At 46.6% G+C, this 19,086-nt stretch overlaps 1 protein-coding gene across 1 annotated transcript in view; it reads right to left on the bottom strand.

The window, feature by feature from the left end:
* The window catches only part of TARS1 (threonyl-tRNA synthetase 1), a 60,185-nt gene extending 42,590 nt beyond the window's left edge, over positions 1 to 17,595 (bottom strand). The window contains exons 1-5 of the mRNA XM_088466959.1: positions 17,457 to 17,595; positions 10,433 to 10,513; positions 3,716 to 3,906; positions 1,461 to 1,584; positions 965 to 1,086 (exon numbers count right to left, since the gene is read on the bottom strand). Of these exons, the coding sequence (XP_088323085.1) occupies positions 965 to 1,086; positions 1,461 to 1,584; positions 3,716 to 3,906; positions 10,433 to 10,513; positions 17,457 to 17,504 (566 nt within the window). The 5' untranslated portion in view covers positions 17,505 to 17,595. The remainder of the gene's footprint in view (positions 1 to 964; positions 1,087 to 1,460; positions 1,585 to 3,715; positions 3,907 to 10,432; positions 10,514 to 17,456) is intronic.
* Positions 17,596 to 19,086: the final 1,491 nt, after the last annotated feature.

The following is a 19,086-nucleotide window of genomic DNA, read 5'->3' as shown; positions in this document are numbered from 1 at the left end:
TGGAAAGAGAAGAGTATGCAGAAGGAAAGGAACTGCTCATGATCCAAAGCATACCACCTCATCAGTGAAGCATGGTGGTGGTAGTGTCATGGCGTGGGCATGTATGGCTGCCAATGGAACTGGTTCCCTTGTATTTATTGATGATGTGACTGCTGACAAAAGCAGCAGAATGAATTCTGAAGTGTTTCGGGCAATATAATATGCTCATATTCAGTCAAATGCTTCAGAACTCATTGGACGGCGCTTCACAGTGCAGATGGACAATGACCCGAAGCATACTGCAAAAGCAACCAAAGAGTTTTTTAAGGCTAAAAAGTGGAATGTTATGCAATGGCCAAGTCAATCCCCTGACCTGAATCCGATTGAGCATGCATTTCACTTGATGGAAGACAAAACTGAAGGGAAAATGCCCCAAGAACAAGCAGGAACTGAAGACATTTGCAGTAGAGGCCTGGCAGAGCATCGCCAGGGATGAAACCCAGCGTCTGGTGATGTCTATGCGTTCCAGACTTCAGGCTGTAATTGCCTGCAAAGGATTTGCAACAAAGTATTAAAAAGTGAAAGTTAGATTTAGGATTGTTTAGTTTGTCCCATTACTTTTGGCCCCTTAAAAAGTGGGATGCACATATAGAATTCCTACACCGTTCACCTGATTTGGATGTAATTACCCTCAAATTAAATCTGAAAGTCTGCAGTTAAAGCACATATTGTATGTTTCATTTCAAAGCCATTGTGGTGGTGAATAGAGGCCAAAATATGAAAATTCTGTCAATGTCCCAATATTTATGCACCTGACTGTATGTAAAACAACCAAAACAAAAGCCCCTCATGTGCTATACACTCATCCCATTACCACATCAGATGAACGCCAGGTAGCAACACATCGGGTCTTTTGTAACAGGAGGGGGCTCCAGCAATTTACACCTGAAGAGCCTCTAAGCTCTTTATGCAAGAAACCACTTACCCGTCTTCAAGATACATATCATAATAAAACCCATTCTCAATAGGAGGGCCGTAGCATAAGCATCCGCCATACACGCGCTCCATAGCTTCACCCATTATGTGGGCACTCGAGTGCCAGAATACCTGTCACAGGAAAGAAACGGATTACTCAGAGCACCAATGTATAACACATACATTATCCTGCTTGCATTACTGCCCATAAACGGTTACGAGTAGGGCCCTTCACACTCTTATTCTCTGCCTGCGGCTCCCTCTCACAATCAGCAGACTCTGATTCTTTCTTGTTGCATTAGAGTCTGCTGACTGAGTGGCAGCTGGGTTGTTGAGTGTTATCACTGTCACTCAATTGTCTAAACATTTCACAGTGTAAGTAGCCCCTCCCCCTGTACTCTTGCACAATGTTATATTGAATTGTTATGTCTTATGGTGGAATTCAGACTAAATTTTTTTTTAATTTATGAAGAATCAATCAAGAAATTCAGGCACTCTGTATTTACCGCTTGGGCTTCTTCATCATCAAATTTCAGCAGCTCCAGTTTACAATCCTCTTCCAGCGGGCGATCAAGGTCCCAAACCACATTATTCACCTTTGCAACAACTGTATTATCAGCCAGCCCTTGACTGCAAGAGACGTATGACATGAAACACAGGGATTAGCATAAGAAAAACAGCCGCTCAAAATGTATCATAGAATTGCACCCTGTATTCTGCAAAGCAATTTGGAATAAATGAAAGAACAGCCAATAACACACACAAAGTAATTGTGTGTCTGAGTTTCAGGAACACGGCTGGGCTGAAACGTGAAAAATTCAGTTTGGGGAGGGGGGGGGGGGGTGGGTTTACAAAGTGAACTGTAGACTAGCTGGTACTGGCGTAACTACTGTAGGTGCAGGGGTTGCGGCTGCTATGGGGCCTGGGTCGTCGTCCTGCACTTACGGTGCCAGGCAATTGTGCTCCGCAGGGCAGGCACATCAGCCATCTCGGTCGGCTTCGCCTCAGTCTCTCCTCACTGACGGATACTGGGAGAAGGCGTGGCCGTGATCGATCCGGAGATGTCCCAGCAGGCGGTGCAAGGCCACGCCCCCTCCCAGCATCAGTCAGTGAGGAAAGACGGCGCTGACCAGGTGCGGAGCTGTGCCTGCCCTGCACAGCACACACTGAAGGAGGACAACCACAGAGCAGAGGTAAGCTGAGGAGGGGGGGGGTGGAGCCGCGGTGAGGGTGCGGGGGACCTAGAGTGAAAATTTAGCTATGGGGCCCCCCTAGGTCTAGTTACGTCCCTGCAAGCGGGTCAGCGAGTGTTCATCCCTAGGGACCTTTGCCACTTGTGTGATTCAGTTGTGCACAAACTGTATAAAAGTGGAGCTGCCCAAGAATTCAACTCGCAGCTAAACACGAGTCCAGTGTGGAGGCGTGCCGTGGCAGTCCAATCAGAAGCTGGCTGTCATCTCTAGAACTGGAAGCCACCCAGTGACCATCACCACCCAAAGACCAACACTCAGCAAGCTTTCGGGAGACCATATTGTGGCCTTTCGCTTAACCACTTAACTAGCAAATTTTTTCTTTTTTTTTTTAAAACAGTCTCAAAATTGTAAATTTTTTAAATGAATTAAATTAGGCAAATAATACCCATTTAAAAGCATATTTAAGCATATTTAATATGTTTACAAAAATACCTCCCCCCAGTGGGTGTCTAGCGCCACCTTGTGGACGAGGCCTTTTTAGCATCACCCCCCCAATCCTTAAGCATTTTTTATTCTTTTGTATGCAATTCCCTTTAACTGACACCCCATTGCATCCCCCCCTCCCAGTGTCATGCGGAGACTCCTAGATATTATCTCCCCACCATGGAGCATATTCCTGTACTCCCCAGTAGGATAACTCCTCCCCCACCCCAGTAACCATAGCTCCTTAGCTAGGCAGCTAGACAGGCAGCTCAGGGGGGGGGGACTGATCAGTCCTTGCTGAGCAGGAAGCAGCCCTCGGAGGTCACACATCAGCACACTCTGAATGCCTTTGGCGATACAGTGCTCAGAGAAGGGAGCTTCAGTTCCCGTCTATGCACTTTTACAGTTCTAGGAAAAACCGCCTTCGGGATGCAGATTGCAAGGCATTCTGGGACACAGAAACTACATGTGATGCAGACGGTCACAGACCACTTACATCACAGCCAGGCCCTTCACTGAAGAGGAAATGATCTCCTATCATACACAGAAGGGAGTCCTGGATAGCTGGGACCATAAATAGGCCGGCAAAGGAGGAGAGCCTGCGGTCCCAAGGAAAACGCACGCGCCTGTGGTCTCATCCCAGGCGACTATGCCAGGCAACTGGTTAACCTAGTAGCTGCCCAACTTCCCCAATGCAGTGGGATTTATTGCACATGAAAACTTTTCAAAACAATTCAAGTCACCAACATAATTAAGAATAGATTTTAAAACATTGATGACTTCAGAAAATACCTACCACTTCGTTCCCTCCCTCGCCACAACATGCCAGACAGGAATAGACTAGTAGGATTTGCCATCTGGTCCAATCTGATGAAGGACAGGCAATGTAATGAAACGTCATATCAAATATGACATCTAGGATTGGATCCCTCAGGATAGGCAACACTAGTGTAGGTAGAAGGAAGTATTGGGAAAAAGAGAACACCGAGGTGATATCAGGACGTATACAGGAGAACTCCAGCACAACCTATGGGGGGGGGGGGGGGGTAGAGCGGTGACATCGGTGATAACCATTAGTTCCTTACCTGATCCCGGCAGCTATTTGATACGGGGTGGTCTTCCAAGACTCGGCATCCACTTGCTTCCCATCCGGTAAGGTCACCTTGATGGCTTTGCTGTCCTTTGCTGCTTTTTCGGTCAGGAGGGCGTCATGCTCAGCTTTCAGTTTATTATAGATTTCAAGTCTCTGGTCAATAAACTCCGGCCACGGCTTAAGCTAAACATCAAGGACAACGGACAAGAAATAAAGTGGTTTCTAAATCAATAACGTTCTGACGTTCAGAGAAAGTAAAGCTGTCATTTCAAATGAATACAGATGTGTCCTCACACCCCCAGCCTCAATACGCCATGCAGCGGGAGAGACGCCTGGCATGAGTGAGCCGCCAAGTCCCCTGAGATACAGCTTGCGTCTAGCGTCTTTTTATTTTTTTTTACATCCTTTTCACCTGGAAAAGCATTTTAGTTGCAATCGGATGAGACGAACCACTTCACGAGACTGCACTGATTAATACTATAGGCAACACTTGTAAATCTGTGCGAGTCTATGTATGAAGAACGGAACTTGGCGTGGAAAAAAGCCGCAGCACTGTAGCACTTCGTATACAGACTAAGGGCCGTATTCAATTAGCGGCGAAAACGGAAGGTTTTGCTTCGCCATTGGCGAAAACTGACGTTTTTCATAAAAAAAACAGCGAAATTTTCGCCACAAAAAGTCGAAAACGGCAACAGGCGAGAAGTTTTCTCCATCCCAGACCAGGAGAAAAAAAATGCTAAATCCCTATTTTTGGCTAAAAATGTGGTGATTTCTTTCAGAACGCTTTGGACATGCCCCCTAATGGTAAATTACCACAGAAAAATTTAGTAACTTGCGTAATTTGGCAAAAAACGACAACACAAATCTTGGGCAAAAACAAAAAAAAAGTTAGTTGAAAATGATAGAAATCTTTTCCCAGGAAATTACTGTTCCATGTAAATTGGGGGTACGTTAAAATGGGTGTAAGAATATTTTCGGGTCATAAAAACGCAATTTTAAAAACCGCCTGCTGCGACCGCGTGCGATGTTTAAAACACTTGACGCATCCATACCACCCCCGAAAAATCAGACCCAATACGTTAAAACCATTTTCAAAGTTTGTTTTTTCGACCAAAATTTGCGCGGTCGTTTTTCGACAAAGTACACAACTTCCGAAAAAAAAATTGTGGTAATTTATCATTAGGGGCGTATCCAAAGGGTTCTGAAAGAAATCCCCACATTTTTAGCCAAAAATAGGGATTTTGCCTTTTTTTTCTCCTGGTCTGGGATGGAGAAAACTGTTCTCCAGTTTTCTCTCCCCATTTTCGCCTGTTTGCCACTTTTAAAACATCAGTTTTCGTCGCTAATTGAATACGGCCTTAAGACCCAGTCGCACACAGATATAAAAGTTTCTCACATCAAATTACTCAGAGTAGTCCCACAAAGCTGGCTGTCACAAAAGATTATGACTAATGGTGCGTACACACTGGGCGATTAAAGTGGACGACTGAACGATAACGATATCGTTATCGTTCAGTCGTCCACTTTATCGTCCATTTTTAACACAAAAAAGATGAACGATGACGACGACGCGCGTTCCCGCGGGTCGTTCGTCATCCTCGTTCATCGGGCTGACATGCAGGCCAACCTGACGACCTCGTCAGGTTGCTGCATGTCAGGGAATGGGTGAGAGAGCCCGGCGCTGAACGATATCGCTAATGATATTGTTCAGCGGCTGTGCTCAATGTCATGAACGACATTGAGCACAGCCTGCCGGGGACACACTAGACGATATCGCTCAGGGAGCATATCGTCTAGTGTGTATGCACCTTAAGACATTTTTGGCTGAAAAAGACACTTGGAGCAAGCGGGGGGGGGGGGGGTCGCACGGGACCTGGAACACCGAGAAGGGCTGTTTGTCGCGACTGCAGCAATAGTATATAAGGAACACATCTGTATATATTCTTGGCTGTATATTACCGAGCAAAATATACATGAAAAAGGAGGGTTTGTACTTACAGATGAACCCACATACATCTTACCTTCCTACTCACGTTAAACATAATGCGCGAGCGCCATGCACCTTGGTGGCACAGAGCGTCTTTTCGAGCAACTTTTTACATTCATATGTGCCTTATTCGCAAAGTGATGTGAATAGGATGCACAAGCAGCTTCTGACGATTCAAATGATATGCGCCATGCCTATACGCCATGTACGACTGCGGGTGTATCTGCATGCAAAATGCTACGTTACAGTGTCAGCGGCTGTTACTCTAACATAGCATTTCGCATACAGATACACTCGCAGTTGCTTTGTGCATAAGACGCATTTCAAGGTAAAGTGTCACACGAAAAGACGCTCAGCGCTACAGAGTCACGCCACGGCATGGCGCGACTAGAATGGCTGTTTAACACGCAAGGAAGTAAGATGTATGTGGACACAACTGTAGGTGCAGAATCAATGAAGCGAAAGGAACTGGTGGAGCTTGCTTGTATACCCGAGTATTGCAGTACATGAGGTGCGAACGCAAATAAGCAATGTTTTCAGTACCCGAACATCCACGAAGTCTCATCATGCGAATCGGCCCCTTACACTAAATAAGTCTATATATAGTTTATTCCCTAGTTTGCACAACGTTACCACGTTATAAGAGGTACATCTCCAACACAGCAGAAGCAGAGTAACCGACAGCTCAGCGGCCTTGCTTTTATACACAGGGGGGCGGGGCTAGTGATGTCACAGCAACTCAAATAACTGCAGGCGCTGCTTTTACACCTGTAACAGGACACTGGCCCTCATTCAGAGGCGGTCGCAAGAAGCAACCGCTCGATATGAATGAGGGCGGGCGTTTGTCTTTTCAAGTGCGGCCTCCTGGTTACCACCCACAGCTTTAGCGACCGACCAGGTTGATGGTCGCGATGGTCAAGACCATCGCGACCATCGGGGCTTGCGACGAGACCCTAAGGTTGAGTCTCGGCAACCACAAGCCCCAGGGAGCTTCCTGCTCTGATCGAGCAGGAAGCTCCCCACTGACATCACTGCTGATGTCAGTGTGGCTGCCCACAAAATGGCAGGTGTTCCTTAAGGAACGCCTCCGTTTGTGTAACCACCCCCCCAGCAACACCTACAAAACAGGGCGAGTTGTCGATCGACAGCCGCTCCTTTTGTAGTGAGCTCCAGAGCGAGTGAAATTCGCTCTCGCTCCGGGGCTTGCACATGCGCAGTGCGGCCGCTGCGCGTGCGCAGGGCAAAAACATCGACCCGGTTGCGAGCGCTCAGCGCTTGCGACCGGGTCTGAATGAGGATCACAGTCCTAAAGGTGTCAGAGGTTTCAGCGGTCTGTCATAAGTCAGGAGGGTACAGGGTAACACAGAACAATGTATTCATAGTCTAAATGGTCACTAAATCCCCAAATTTACAGATGTAAAGTGGGCGTTCATCATAGGAGGCAGGCACTTTGTGGGTCATTCAGACCCGAGCGCGAGCAAAGGACGCTCGCAAATGGGTCGATGTTCCCCCACTGCGCATGCGCACGACGGAGGGAGCTCCGACGTGCGCATGCGCGAGACCCGGACTGCGACAGCCAAGCTGTCGCTCCAGGTCTCGCACCAAAGGGGGCGTGCTGTCGATGTTGATTGACAGCACGCCCCCTTTGGTGGGCGTGCCGAGGGCGTGCCTGCCAGACGGAGGCGTTTCCATGGGAACGCCTACCGTCTAGAGCCGGCCCCACTGACATCACTAGTGATGTCAGTGGGAGTGATTTTGGCTCTGATAGAGCCAAAATCACTCCTGGGCTTGCGGCAGCGAGACCCTACCGCAGGGTCTCCGTCGCAAGCCCGATGGTCAAGACCAACGCGACCATCATCATGGACACTCGCATATGCTGTGGGTGGTCACCCACAGCTATGCGAGCGTCCAAGAGGACGCTCCATTTTCAGGGAGGAGGGCCCTGATTCAGAGCGAGCGCTCTGGTCAGAGCGTTCAGCTCTGAATCAGGCACTTTGTGAGCTGAACCAATAGTCAATAGAATGCCTGATATCAATTCATTAGGAATAAGTGAGATCATGGAAGCTTAAGGCACATCAGGGATAACTCCGGCGTGCATAAATGATGGGTCCACTTTAAATATGTAATGTATGGACAGACCCTGCAAAAGCAAAGTGATTAGTACTCCAGCTTTACACCTGGCAGGTACAGCCGCATCCATAGAGTGAGTAATGCTGCTATAGTGATCCAGTAACCGCTGCAGACTGAGAGATTATTGGAATTATATGTTCCTCTAGCCTGACAGCTGCTAAACCAGCAGGACCGGGCTCGATGGGGAGGCCAAATCTATGCCAATGTTTACTGAATTAGTACAAAATACTTTGTACTGCCAGCAGTAAAATAATCCATCGCCTGTCAATCCCAATAGCTGGGCAAACGGGAATAGGAGTGGGCAGGGTGAGGTTTATGGAGAGCAGAGGAGAAATCTACTGAGACAAAATGACAGTCTGTCCAGTATTACACGGGCCAATGCAAATCTGTACGTTTCATGTCCGATCATCAAGGAAAGTAAGGCTAATAGGCCAAACGCTGCCTGCTGCGGGTACAGAATTCTCTATAACCCATGGTATACCAGTGCGCCCCAGATGGCTGTTGGTCAATATGAAAATGTTCGTTTCTCTAACTCCATTTAACCCTGAACACTGCAGTGGCGGAAACAGCCACACGAAAAAAAAGAAAAGACAAAGTATTCCTATTACCTGTATTCCTATTCCCTACGCACCCAATCACAAACCAGCCCATGGTCCCTGCGCAGCATTTTAACAATGTCTACTGTGCCCGACATTTTTAGCGACGGGAGCCGGTATCAGCACTTGCCGATGCGGGCAGCAACAGCGGGGGTCATGCTACATTCGGCAGCAAGGCTCTCGATAACTATATCCCCCCGTCGGACCGGCATGCAGGGCTGACGGAGGATGTAGCTGACGACACGTAAAAGCACACACAGTCAGCGACATAGTGGGTACACCCTAGACAATCCGCCAGATCGGACGACATATCGTCTAATGTACAGATGTGCCCACATACATCTATCCTCCGTGCGCTACAAGTCGGGCCACGCAACGCGGGAACTCAGTGTGACTCGGTAGCGCCGAGCGTCTTTTAGTGCGTCTTTTTACCTTCAAATGAGTATTATCCGCTCAACGATGTGAATAGGATGCACAAGCAGCTTCTGTCGATTAAAATGATATGCAGCATGTCTATGTTCTCTGAGCGAGTGCATCAGCATTCGAAACGCTGCGTTACAGTGTTACAGCCGCTGACGCTGTAACGTAGCATTTCGCATGCAGATCCATCATGGCATGGCGCGACTAGAAGGCCTGTTTAACGCGCCAGGAGGCTTGATGTATGTGGACCCACCTGTACACCCACCATAAGCATAATTCCACCAACCTTTAATGTAAAGTGCATTACTGTTAACTAGAAAACTACTAGTCAGTAACATTCCACTCCTTATTCCACGGTGATTCATGATAAAGAAACACTACATATAAGAGGGCAATTGAATTCTCCACAATGTGCCACCGTGATGTCCGCAGGCTCACGTTACTGGTTATTATGGTAAGTAAGCATAGCTCATTTTCCGTTGTTCCCCTTTAGGGTACAAGGAATATAGAATACATGAAGGAGGAACGTTCCTGAAGCGGATTGCGGAGACTTGAACAGAACAAACAGATGAAAGAATATGTAGTTGCTGTAGGAAGAAGTCGGATATAAGATGTCTGACTTGTACCAAAATGTGACCCCATGTCACAACCTTCCTGCACCAGTTCTGTGGGACCCTTCCTCCGCTGTGTGACATGCAGACCCATCCTCGGTCACATAAACACAGAGGACAGTACACTGCTTCACATGGGAACATCACAGTACAGGGTTTTCCCCAGAGAGCTTTGCCAGCTGGGTGATATTAGGAAGTAGGCGGGTGGGGGAAATAGAATATTACGAATAATTAAAAATGTTGATATTTTTGAAGACTCTTGCAGATAGTGCCCACTTGCTGGCTGGACACAGTATAATGGTGCCCAGCAATGCCCGCTGAGGCACAATGTTGCACGCTGAGATGCACTGCACTCTCTAGCGCCCCTGCTAGGCTGTTTTAGCAGGGCACAGTGCCCTGCCCAATTTCAAAAGGGCATAATGCGCCCTGCTAAAACAAAATGCTGGGTGCCGTCCGCACCCGCGGGCGGCAGTGTCCCGTGGGTGGGAAAAATTGCGGTGCACGGCATCGATTCACAGAGAGGGGAGAGCTTGGGGGCAGCCTGGCATGTCGGTAAGTCCTGGGCACACCCCCAAGAGTGATGAAAAGGGGGTAAAGACACAAACCCTTTTTGGGCACGCGCTAAAGTGCCCTTTCTACGGTACCTAGAATGAGCACTACTCTCAGTCTACTCTTTCTGCAATGTTCCCTTGGTTCATTTTTACCCAAATAAAGGCCATTTTGCACAAGCCTCAGTCCTGCGCAGTGGCTTGACCTATCCAAATAAAACAGGGCTCTTTGGGAGCATTTAAAATTTTTTTTAAAAATGATCATTTGATGCCATAAAAATAAAATACAAAAAACACATTTTCATCATTGTGATGAGACAATTGGAGAATTGGAATATGCTCAGTTACCTTAGAGAGGGTACTTTCTAAGCCCAAATCTTTGTATCTTAGTTATGGTGTTACACACAGGCACCTCACCTCAGAACGCCCGCCATCCCCACTTCCGTCCTTGGTCTTCTTTTTTCCTCCCTCTTTGTGTTTTCCAGTATCAGAGTTTGGCTGAGGAGGTAGAAAAAAAAAAAAAAAAGCAACGAGAAGTTATAGATGATGTAACTTATAAGACATGTATAGGAGAGGTAACCCTAATACTGCATATTGGGAAGTCTCCTTGATGCTCATGTCAGTGGCCTTATGTCCTCTCTAAGGGGGTAATGACATGCCCTCTAACTCTACCTCAGTCATACCAAGACTACATGGTCGCTCCCCTGCATTATCTCCATAGCATGGGGTGCCACAACCAACCGCCTACACAAAAGTAGATGGTCATACATCACTACAGTGCTGCCAGTGTAACATCAAAAGTCATCAAACTCATATGTTTAAATTGTTATAGGTGAACTTCCTGAGGGACGCACCAGATGCCAAAACCGTGCAGAGACCCTACAAAGCAAACAAATAGAGCAGGGGTAGGCAACCTGTAGCACTCCAGCTGCTGTAGTACTACAGATCCCAGCTAAAATGTGGCAAGGCAAGCTGGGAGGTGTACTTCAACAGCAGCTGGTTGCCTACCCCCGATATAGAGGAAACGTCTACATTATCCTGTGCAGTTTCGTGCAAATGGAAAACATGGAAAGGCTGTATCGTAGGTTTGGGGCTTTCATGCTCTGTTTGATTTATTTTACACTAATGGTGCATACACACGTTCAGATTTTTCCTTCAGATATGAACGATAACGATTTAAAAATCGTTCAGTCGTTCATATCTGAAGGAAAATCGTTCATATCTGACATGCCTGAACGAAGGACGATCAACGATGCGCGTTCCCGTTTGTCAGATAACGATATCTGACATCTGATGGGTTTGCAGTCAGACTTGGACGATTCCATTCATTTTAATGCAGTCAAAAATCGTTCAAATCGTTCAAAACTTTGTTAAAATCGTTCAAATCGTTCAGATCGTTTAATCGTTCAATCGTTCATCTGACAAATCTGACAAGTCTGACAAATCTGACCGTGTGTACGCTCCATAAGAGTGATGACTACATGGAATCCTTGTTGCGAGGATAGAACAGAAGTTATATGTAAACAATGACACAGAATGAACCAACAACTCATACAGTGACTCATTCTGAATAGGACCTAGGTCCTGCAGGGCTTCCAGGTCAGACAAATGATATAGGTAAAATGCATTGGAGGAAGTATTTAATCTGACTGTGTGTTATTATTTAAATGTGCTCCAAAGAGGTAGGAGGCCCCTATGCCTAAACACTAAGCCCTGATAGCTACCTCCCCCTACCCCGCTGTATAGTTATGGGGGTCTACCTTTACTCTCTGATCTGTTAAAGATTAAGGGGGGAGATGTATCAAGACTTGGAGAAAGAAAAAGTACCAATCAATCAGCTCCTGTCATTTTACACAGTTTGAAAAAATAAAAAGCAATGACTTCTGGGAAATGTAGTAGCAGAAGCCTGCGCCATCCTCTGAACAACCAATGGGTGGTGCCCTGACTCACCGGGCAGCCAGGTTAGTGTCGGCCCTTGCTTTGTTTTTGAAGAGGCCGATTTGCATACTGTATTTTCTCAGATTATTATACTAGTGACAGCACATTGTAATGATCATTAAAGCAGACAGACACTATGTGACTATGGCATGTGGCATCCAACTTACCACACCCCAGCCCTATTTATTATGGGCTTTTCTTTCTAAACCGCCATGCGGAAATGAGATGATTTAAGTATAGCTGCTATTTAAGAGATTCCTAATGCAGGAGATTATCAGATATCAGCTGCATTAGGCAAACTAGCCCAGAACACCTCAGTCCCCATTATTGGCAATTGGCAATAGGGACTACTTAGCTGATTCCAGTTTTGACCCCAAAATCCCAAATGACGTAAAGATGGCGTTAGCCTTTCCGTCTCTATGGAAACATAACTGGCGGAGAAGATCTCCTGATCCCTCCTCAGCAGCTTCCATGAGCCCCCCCTACTGACGATCACATCTCAGAGCTGCTGTCCAGGCAAATGATCTCTGTTAGGTCCGAGGAATCATTCCTTACGGCTACAACATGCAGAGGTCAGGAATGGTAGGTTTGGTTTTGTTCTAGATGCAGATAATGGTAGACATTCATTCTCTGACTCTCTCATGGGCTTATGCTTACGGTAGTCTCCGAATAAATGACTTAAGATTCGCATTTTCCTTCGCAATGAATAGGAAATCTAACGTGTCCCATGGTCTGTCTGAAACCAGCGAGATTACTTTTCAGATTTGCAATATCATTTTTGCAAGTCGTCCTTTAATATATTCCCTCTATTGTACACTATGCAATGCAGTGATTGTGGGGTTTTTTTTTTAAAAGGTTTTAAAATAGAGATTTACGCTGCCGTTAGTAAGTTGGGTGAATTGCAAATTACTATGTAACTCACTTAAAAAAAAAAAAATAAGATTTGTTCTAAATGGCCCTAAGATAGATCTACCCATGCCAGCTCTACCTCTGATCTATCGGCAAACAAGGCTACAGTATATCCTTCACCCCCACCCTCCTTTCCTGTATATACATACACATTGCTCTTGGCCAGATAACTGGTTATTTTAGGTTTTACAATCATCTATATGCTGACAACCCTCTCTTATCTCTATTGGCACAGGTTCCGGACTGCCTTCTCGTTGTCCTTTTTCCTGCTTCTACAAGGGTCTCTTTTCCCAACATAACAATCACGGTGCAGTTGTGCCGGCCCAATTCTCATACATGGTGCTAGTGCAGTATTGGGGCAGGCTTGCAATGTATCCCGGATAGACTAGTGCAGTGGTCTGCCCCTGAGCAGACTGGCTCCATTCCAATGTTATAAACTCATACACCTCACCCCCCCTCCTCAACTGCTACCCCTGTATATTGGTCTCTGCACTTGATCACAAAGGCTACCCTTAGGCTAGTCTCACACTTGCCGGCTTTGACTGGGCGGCAAGAAGCCGCCCGTTTTTTTGCCGGGAGTGAAATATAGTAAAGCAGGGAAGCAGGTGGGTCCTTTCACACGGCTTGGGTATGGCACGGTTGCAGTGTTACAGCCGGGAATATCCTCCGGAAGGATGAATGCCGCGCCCGTGCCATCCCTGCACGCCAGTGGTGTATAGGAAACAATGTTTCCTTACACACACACACTGGCCGGCTCGTACACCAGCTGCTGCTGTGCATGCCCAGTCGATAAGTAAAAAAAATAATAATTAAAAGCGTCTCAAAGCGGCAGCTTGTGAAAGGCACGAAGTGCCTGAAAAACACCGTCCGGCTTCTGCCTGTTTCTTGGCCGGCCTTAGAGGGTTTATTTACTAAACAGCTACATTGCTAAGCTGATGATTATCTGCATTTTTTGCCCACTGTATTTAAAACAGTAATATTTTTAATTGCAAAGCAAACCTGGCTTTGATCTTAATAGTATTGCCAGTGTAAATTCTGTGTACAAAACCACAGATAGCAGACAGCTTTGAAAAACTGCTATTTAGCCTTAATCTATAAAGCAATCTGTAATCTTGCCTTTATTTACATGCATTGCCTAATCTGCAAGGTAGTTCCCAATTACTTGGAGTACAGGGAATGGAGACTTATAGGGGTATTCAATATGAAACGTAAACTTCGCCGTCTATGCGTGTCGAAGTTTTCGCAGCACATCGGAGCTTTTGCCGGCGAAAAAGTATCGTGCGCGGCCCCGATTATACCCGTATTCAATATGAAATAGTCATAAAAACAGCACCCGGCGAATGTGAAATCAGAGAAAACTTCGCTGATTTTTGGGGAAATGACCCCAACGCCCTGAAAAAGATGCTCTGACATGGGGGATCACTTTGGATACCCCCGATTAGCCCTGCTGAAGGTTTTTGGGGTCTTTAAACGGTCTCAATAGCTGCTATTTTGGGGATTTGGGAAGGTGGTGAAGAATAGTATTTAGAAGTTTTTTTTGCTGAAAATAAGTAGTCCCAGCAAATTTGGGGTACTTGAAAATGGGGGTGAGCATATTTAAAAGTTGCTAAAGTGAAGTTTTAAAAACGTGAAAAATCCACTTTCCGCAAACACCTGCAATGAAAAAAAAACACCTGGGGCATACTTGGGGACCCCCCTAGATTGTAGTTCGCTAGTTTTTAACTTTGTACCCCCCAATTTTGTTTTTGCCCCAAAATGAAAATGATTTTTTGGGGGTCTCCTGAGGTTTTTTTACAACATTTTTTGACAGTTTACCTTTGGGGGACTGTCTGAAGGTTGCAGGGTGGTTTCCAAAATGTTGCACCCCAAAACCCCAATTCTGCACTTTTTTTCGCCACCCATTCCTTGGTGATACTTTTTCGCAGGGTCGAATGCAATATACTTTTCGCACCGGCGAAAAGTTTTCAAATTAAATACGGTGTAAAAGTAAAAGCGGTGAAAATTACGTCATCCGAGCGAAAACATCACAGAAACTGAGTTTTCGCACCATATTGAATACTCCCGTTAATATTTTAAACAATGACAGCACATTTGACATATACCAGCATATGAATGGCCATCGGTAGGGCACCATTGAATTGTTGGAGTGTTGCCATGACACTATTGCCTGTTAACCAATGATGGTATGCTAGTGAGGCTTAGCAATAGGACAGCTGTAGTTTGCATTTGCACAGAGGAACTCTGCTCTCAACAGAGTTCTGGTGTACGCAGCAGCAGTGACATCAGCAGCGATCAGGAAGCAACCATCGAAAAGAGCAACAATGTAATCCCAGCATCAAATGCCAAAAGCATCTCCCCTGGAAACATTGATGGTTTATGAATCATGGGCTTCCAACACCCATCCCTATACCAGCAACAGGAACTTACTTCTTCTCAGCTTCTACAGGCCTGGCTGTATATTGCGGGCAGTGCAGACGGCGAGTTCACACTACGTCTAACATGCTCATTGAACGCGTTGACCAGTGCTCATAAAATGTATCCAATGTAGTTACAGGAATGCAGCATATATGTTCTCAGGAATCTGCAGATATAGGCCAGCTTCCTGAGCGCAGCAAAATACCAGCATATAAATATTTTTTGTTTGCAAGGGAGACATCAGTTAGAATGGTACATGCTCTGGTTTAGTCATGAATATAACCCAAGTCATGTATAGTATAGTTTAGTATTCTAGGGGCATCATTCAGCTTGGATCGCAAGTCTGCAAACGCACGCACCGGCAACTTGCAAATGAATGCGATCGCAGCACTATAGCAAGACGCCCACCAGCTTATAAAGCTGCCCACTTCCCATTACATACATCCGCAAGTCAATGAAAACATCGGACCCATGCGCAGAGTTGTGGTTGAGCTTGACATGACTCACAACCTGTGAAGCTTCCTGTCGCCATGTAGAGCTCTTGCTGCGTATGCCGTCACTGGGGCTTAATTATGCACGCCCCTGTAACGGCGTTCTAACGCACAGGCATGCCTGCGTTCCTTCGATCACACCGCCACCCCCAAAAGGCACTTACTGTCAATCATTTCTCCGTGCCTTCTGGGGGTGGCGAGGAGGGGGGAGGGTCGAAGGTGCGCAGGCATGCCTGTGCGTTAGAACGCCGTTACCAGGGGCGTGCATAATTAAGCCCCAGCGACGGCATACGCAAGAGCTCTACATGGCCCTAAACTCCATAATCGGTGCGTATATATTGTAGATAAGAACACTGTAAACTATATTCATTTGTTTGTAAACATTCTCGAGGTAGGTTTTATGCACATCTGTCATTGCTATGCGATTTCAAACAAGGGGGGGGGACGGCTAAGATACACCCTTGGATTTGGGCACCCACCATTCTGAAATATAAAAAAATGTACATTTAGCTTCAACCATGCGCCTTACGCACCCATTCCTTCATACGTCACACTTCTTCCCCAAACCAGAGTGATCTATGACAGTTACACAGATTGCAAGATTTGCAGTAAGCCCGTCATGTGGCTGGTAGTAGCGGCGCATAATAATTACAGCCATGCAGAATTCACAACAGGGGAAATGTATCAAACCAGCTTCTACAGAGGACAAGTGGGGGTGTTGCCTATGGCAACCATATTCAAGCTATCATTTTATAGACTGTACTAGGTCAGTGATAGGGAGCCCTCACTTTCATCTCCCAAATCATTCATGCTTTAGCCTTGATGTCATATTTCTATGTTATAGCTTGTAATGCTTATTTACAAGGGGTTGGGTACAGGATCCCTGCGGTCAGAATCCCGACGCTGGCATTCCGACAGGGAGCATACCGAAACTTTGTCGGTTTGTATGCTAACCCTCTCCCTACTCCTCAACCTCCCCTCCTAAAGCCTAAACTCCGCACCCTAAACCTAACCCTCCTCCCCCCATACTCCGCTACTTACCTTTGGGATCCTGGCGATCGTAATGCCGGCACCAGTATTCTGAATAGTGTCGGTATTCTGGCGTCGGCGTTCTGACCGGAATCCCAGCGGTCGGGATATTACCCACATCCCTATAAAAGGCCTGCTGATATGGTATTACAGATAGGCGTCTCATTCATTAATCAAATAAAATGTACCCTACTGTACCAGTGACACTCAAAGTAATAAGGGCAGTAGCTAGGGATGTGCAACCAGTGCCAATGCACAGGGCTCTGGAGGCGGCAGTGCCACCACCCCACAGTCCTTGCCCATGGCTAGAACGTCTTTTAGCTGCTCCAGACAGGCACTCTGCAGCCAATACAGACACATGGAACTGTGGGCAGCACACTGCACTTTGTGACCTCTAGAAGATTTGATACATGCCCCCTTATGATGCCCAGTCAGTGCCCACAATGAGTCTCAGCCCCATAGTGGGACCATGGAAGAGGCCAGGGCTGATCATGGGTTGGTAATGAGGCTGCCACAGCTGGGTGCCCTCTGCTATAACAACCCTGTAATGTCCCCAGCAGTGCAGTGCCAGCACCAGGAGCCCGGGGACAGAGGGCAGCCTGTGACCCCAGGGCTCAGGCAGACATGACAGGCTCATCACGGCCTCGCCCCCTCCGTACCTTGCTCAGGCTCATGTTCTCCATCTGCACCGACACACTCTCCGCCATCCCAAGCACACACAGCGGATATCACCCAGCTGATGCAACCGGCTCCAAGTAAGGTAAGAGAAAAACAGCCTAACCTGGTGACAGAGGAGGGAGGAGCCACAAACAATTCGCTGACCAATCACAGGCAGCCACTTTATTTTGCACCGCTCAGAAAAAAAAGGCTTGTCATGAGACAGCCAATCAGAGGGCAATGCTGGTAAGTTTGGTTGAGGCGAAAAGCCCGGATAATGTGTCCGCTTTCGTAGACCGCCATGTGCTGGCACTGGCAGACCCGTGACGTCAGCATGACACGTGGTACGTAATGAGCGTGTTCACGAACTCTTCCCGGAATAATGATGGCTGACGCGAGTTTCGTATTGGGCGTACTATCGCTGCCCAAAATAATGATGGCTGCGTTCAGGATCACCTCAGGTGCTGTCACCATATCTATTTTGCACACACAATAAAAGGAATAGGAAGGACAGCGAATAAAAAGACAGTGGGGGTGAACGTCAGACCTTACACTACTTAAACTTGTTTCATAGTTCTAACCTGGTAATTGGGGGTGTGGATTAACAGATAGACAGTAAAAAGGTCGACAGTGTCACTGTCTACCAGATGTTAGACAGGCAATAGGTCGACAGGGACAAAATGTTGACATGTAAGAAGGTGCCTGGAACGAGTGAACGTGTAGGCACATCACTAGATATACAAACGAGAGCACAATCGCAATGTCGTAATCGTGCTCTCCTTTGTATATCTAGTAGTGGATACCTGCCTTAACACCAGTAGTGGTTAAGTCTAGTAAGATATGATTTACTGTATATCCAAATATTAATACCAGGCTATACATTTTACTTATAGGAAGTTTGTAATAATACATAGGTAATAATCTCTATGTACAGTTTGTTATAGTATAGTTTATAATTGTTTAAAGCAATGGTTCCCAAACTGTGCGCCGCCGCACCCTGGGGTACCTCGGGACACTTGCAGGGGTGCCTCAGGTTGGTGGTCCAGCACCAAGTAAAATTATTTATGGTCAATGTAATGTAAATATGTGGACAAACAGAAGCGCAAACCTTTCACCCACTACATAACTGACCCTAAGGATGACAGGTCAGCACTACATTGTTTTCTGAATTTCTCAATAACAAACTTTTGGCTTAGGGGCGCCGTGAAAACAATTCTGATGCACTACGGTACCGCGATTCAAAACAGTTTGGGAACCACTGGTTTATAGGCTGGGCGTTTAAGGGTTAATAAAGTTGATAGTAACTAAAAGGAAAAAAGGTTTATTGTACATGGCAGTTCTTGGCTTGTGGGTATGAACATAAGTTTGGAGGGTTATAAGGGCTCGCACTGCGGAATTTACTAGAAGAGGCATTTGATCATGTGGCTAGGCAGAGGAGAGTATAAAAGGCAGGTGCCAGCGCCCGTGAGGCAGTCTCCAGATCTCCCATGAGAGCGCACCATCTACTCACTGGCGCCGCAGCTTGAGAGGAGCGAGTTCAGTAGCCGCAGGTGAGAGATGGTGTAGGCAGTGTGGGCTTGGTAAAAACACAGTCTGGGATTGGTGCTGAGAGGTCCGCGTCACAGAGCCCGC

This window comes from Taudactylus pleione, unplaced genomic scaffold, assembly GCF_031769625.1.
Source record: "Taudactylus pleione unplaced genomic scaffold, aTauple2 ptg000068l, whole genome shotgun sequence".
Classification (NCBI taxonomy): domain Eukaryota; kingdom Metazoa; phylum Chordata; class Amphibia; order Anura; family Myobatrachidae; genus Taudactylus; species Taudactylus pleione.
Note: the sequence above shows the minus strand (reverse complement) of the source record. Positions and strands in the feature narration are given on the sequence as shown.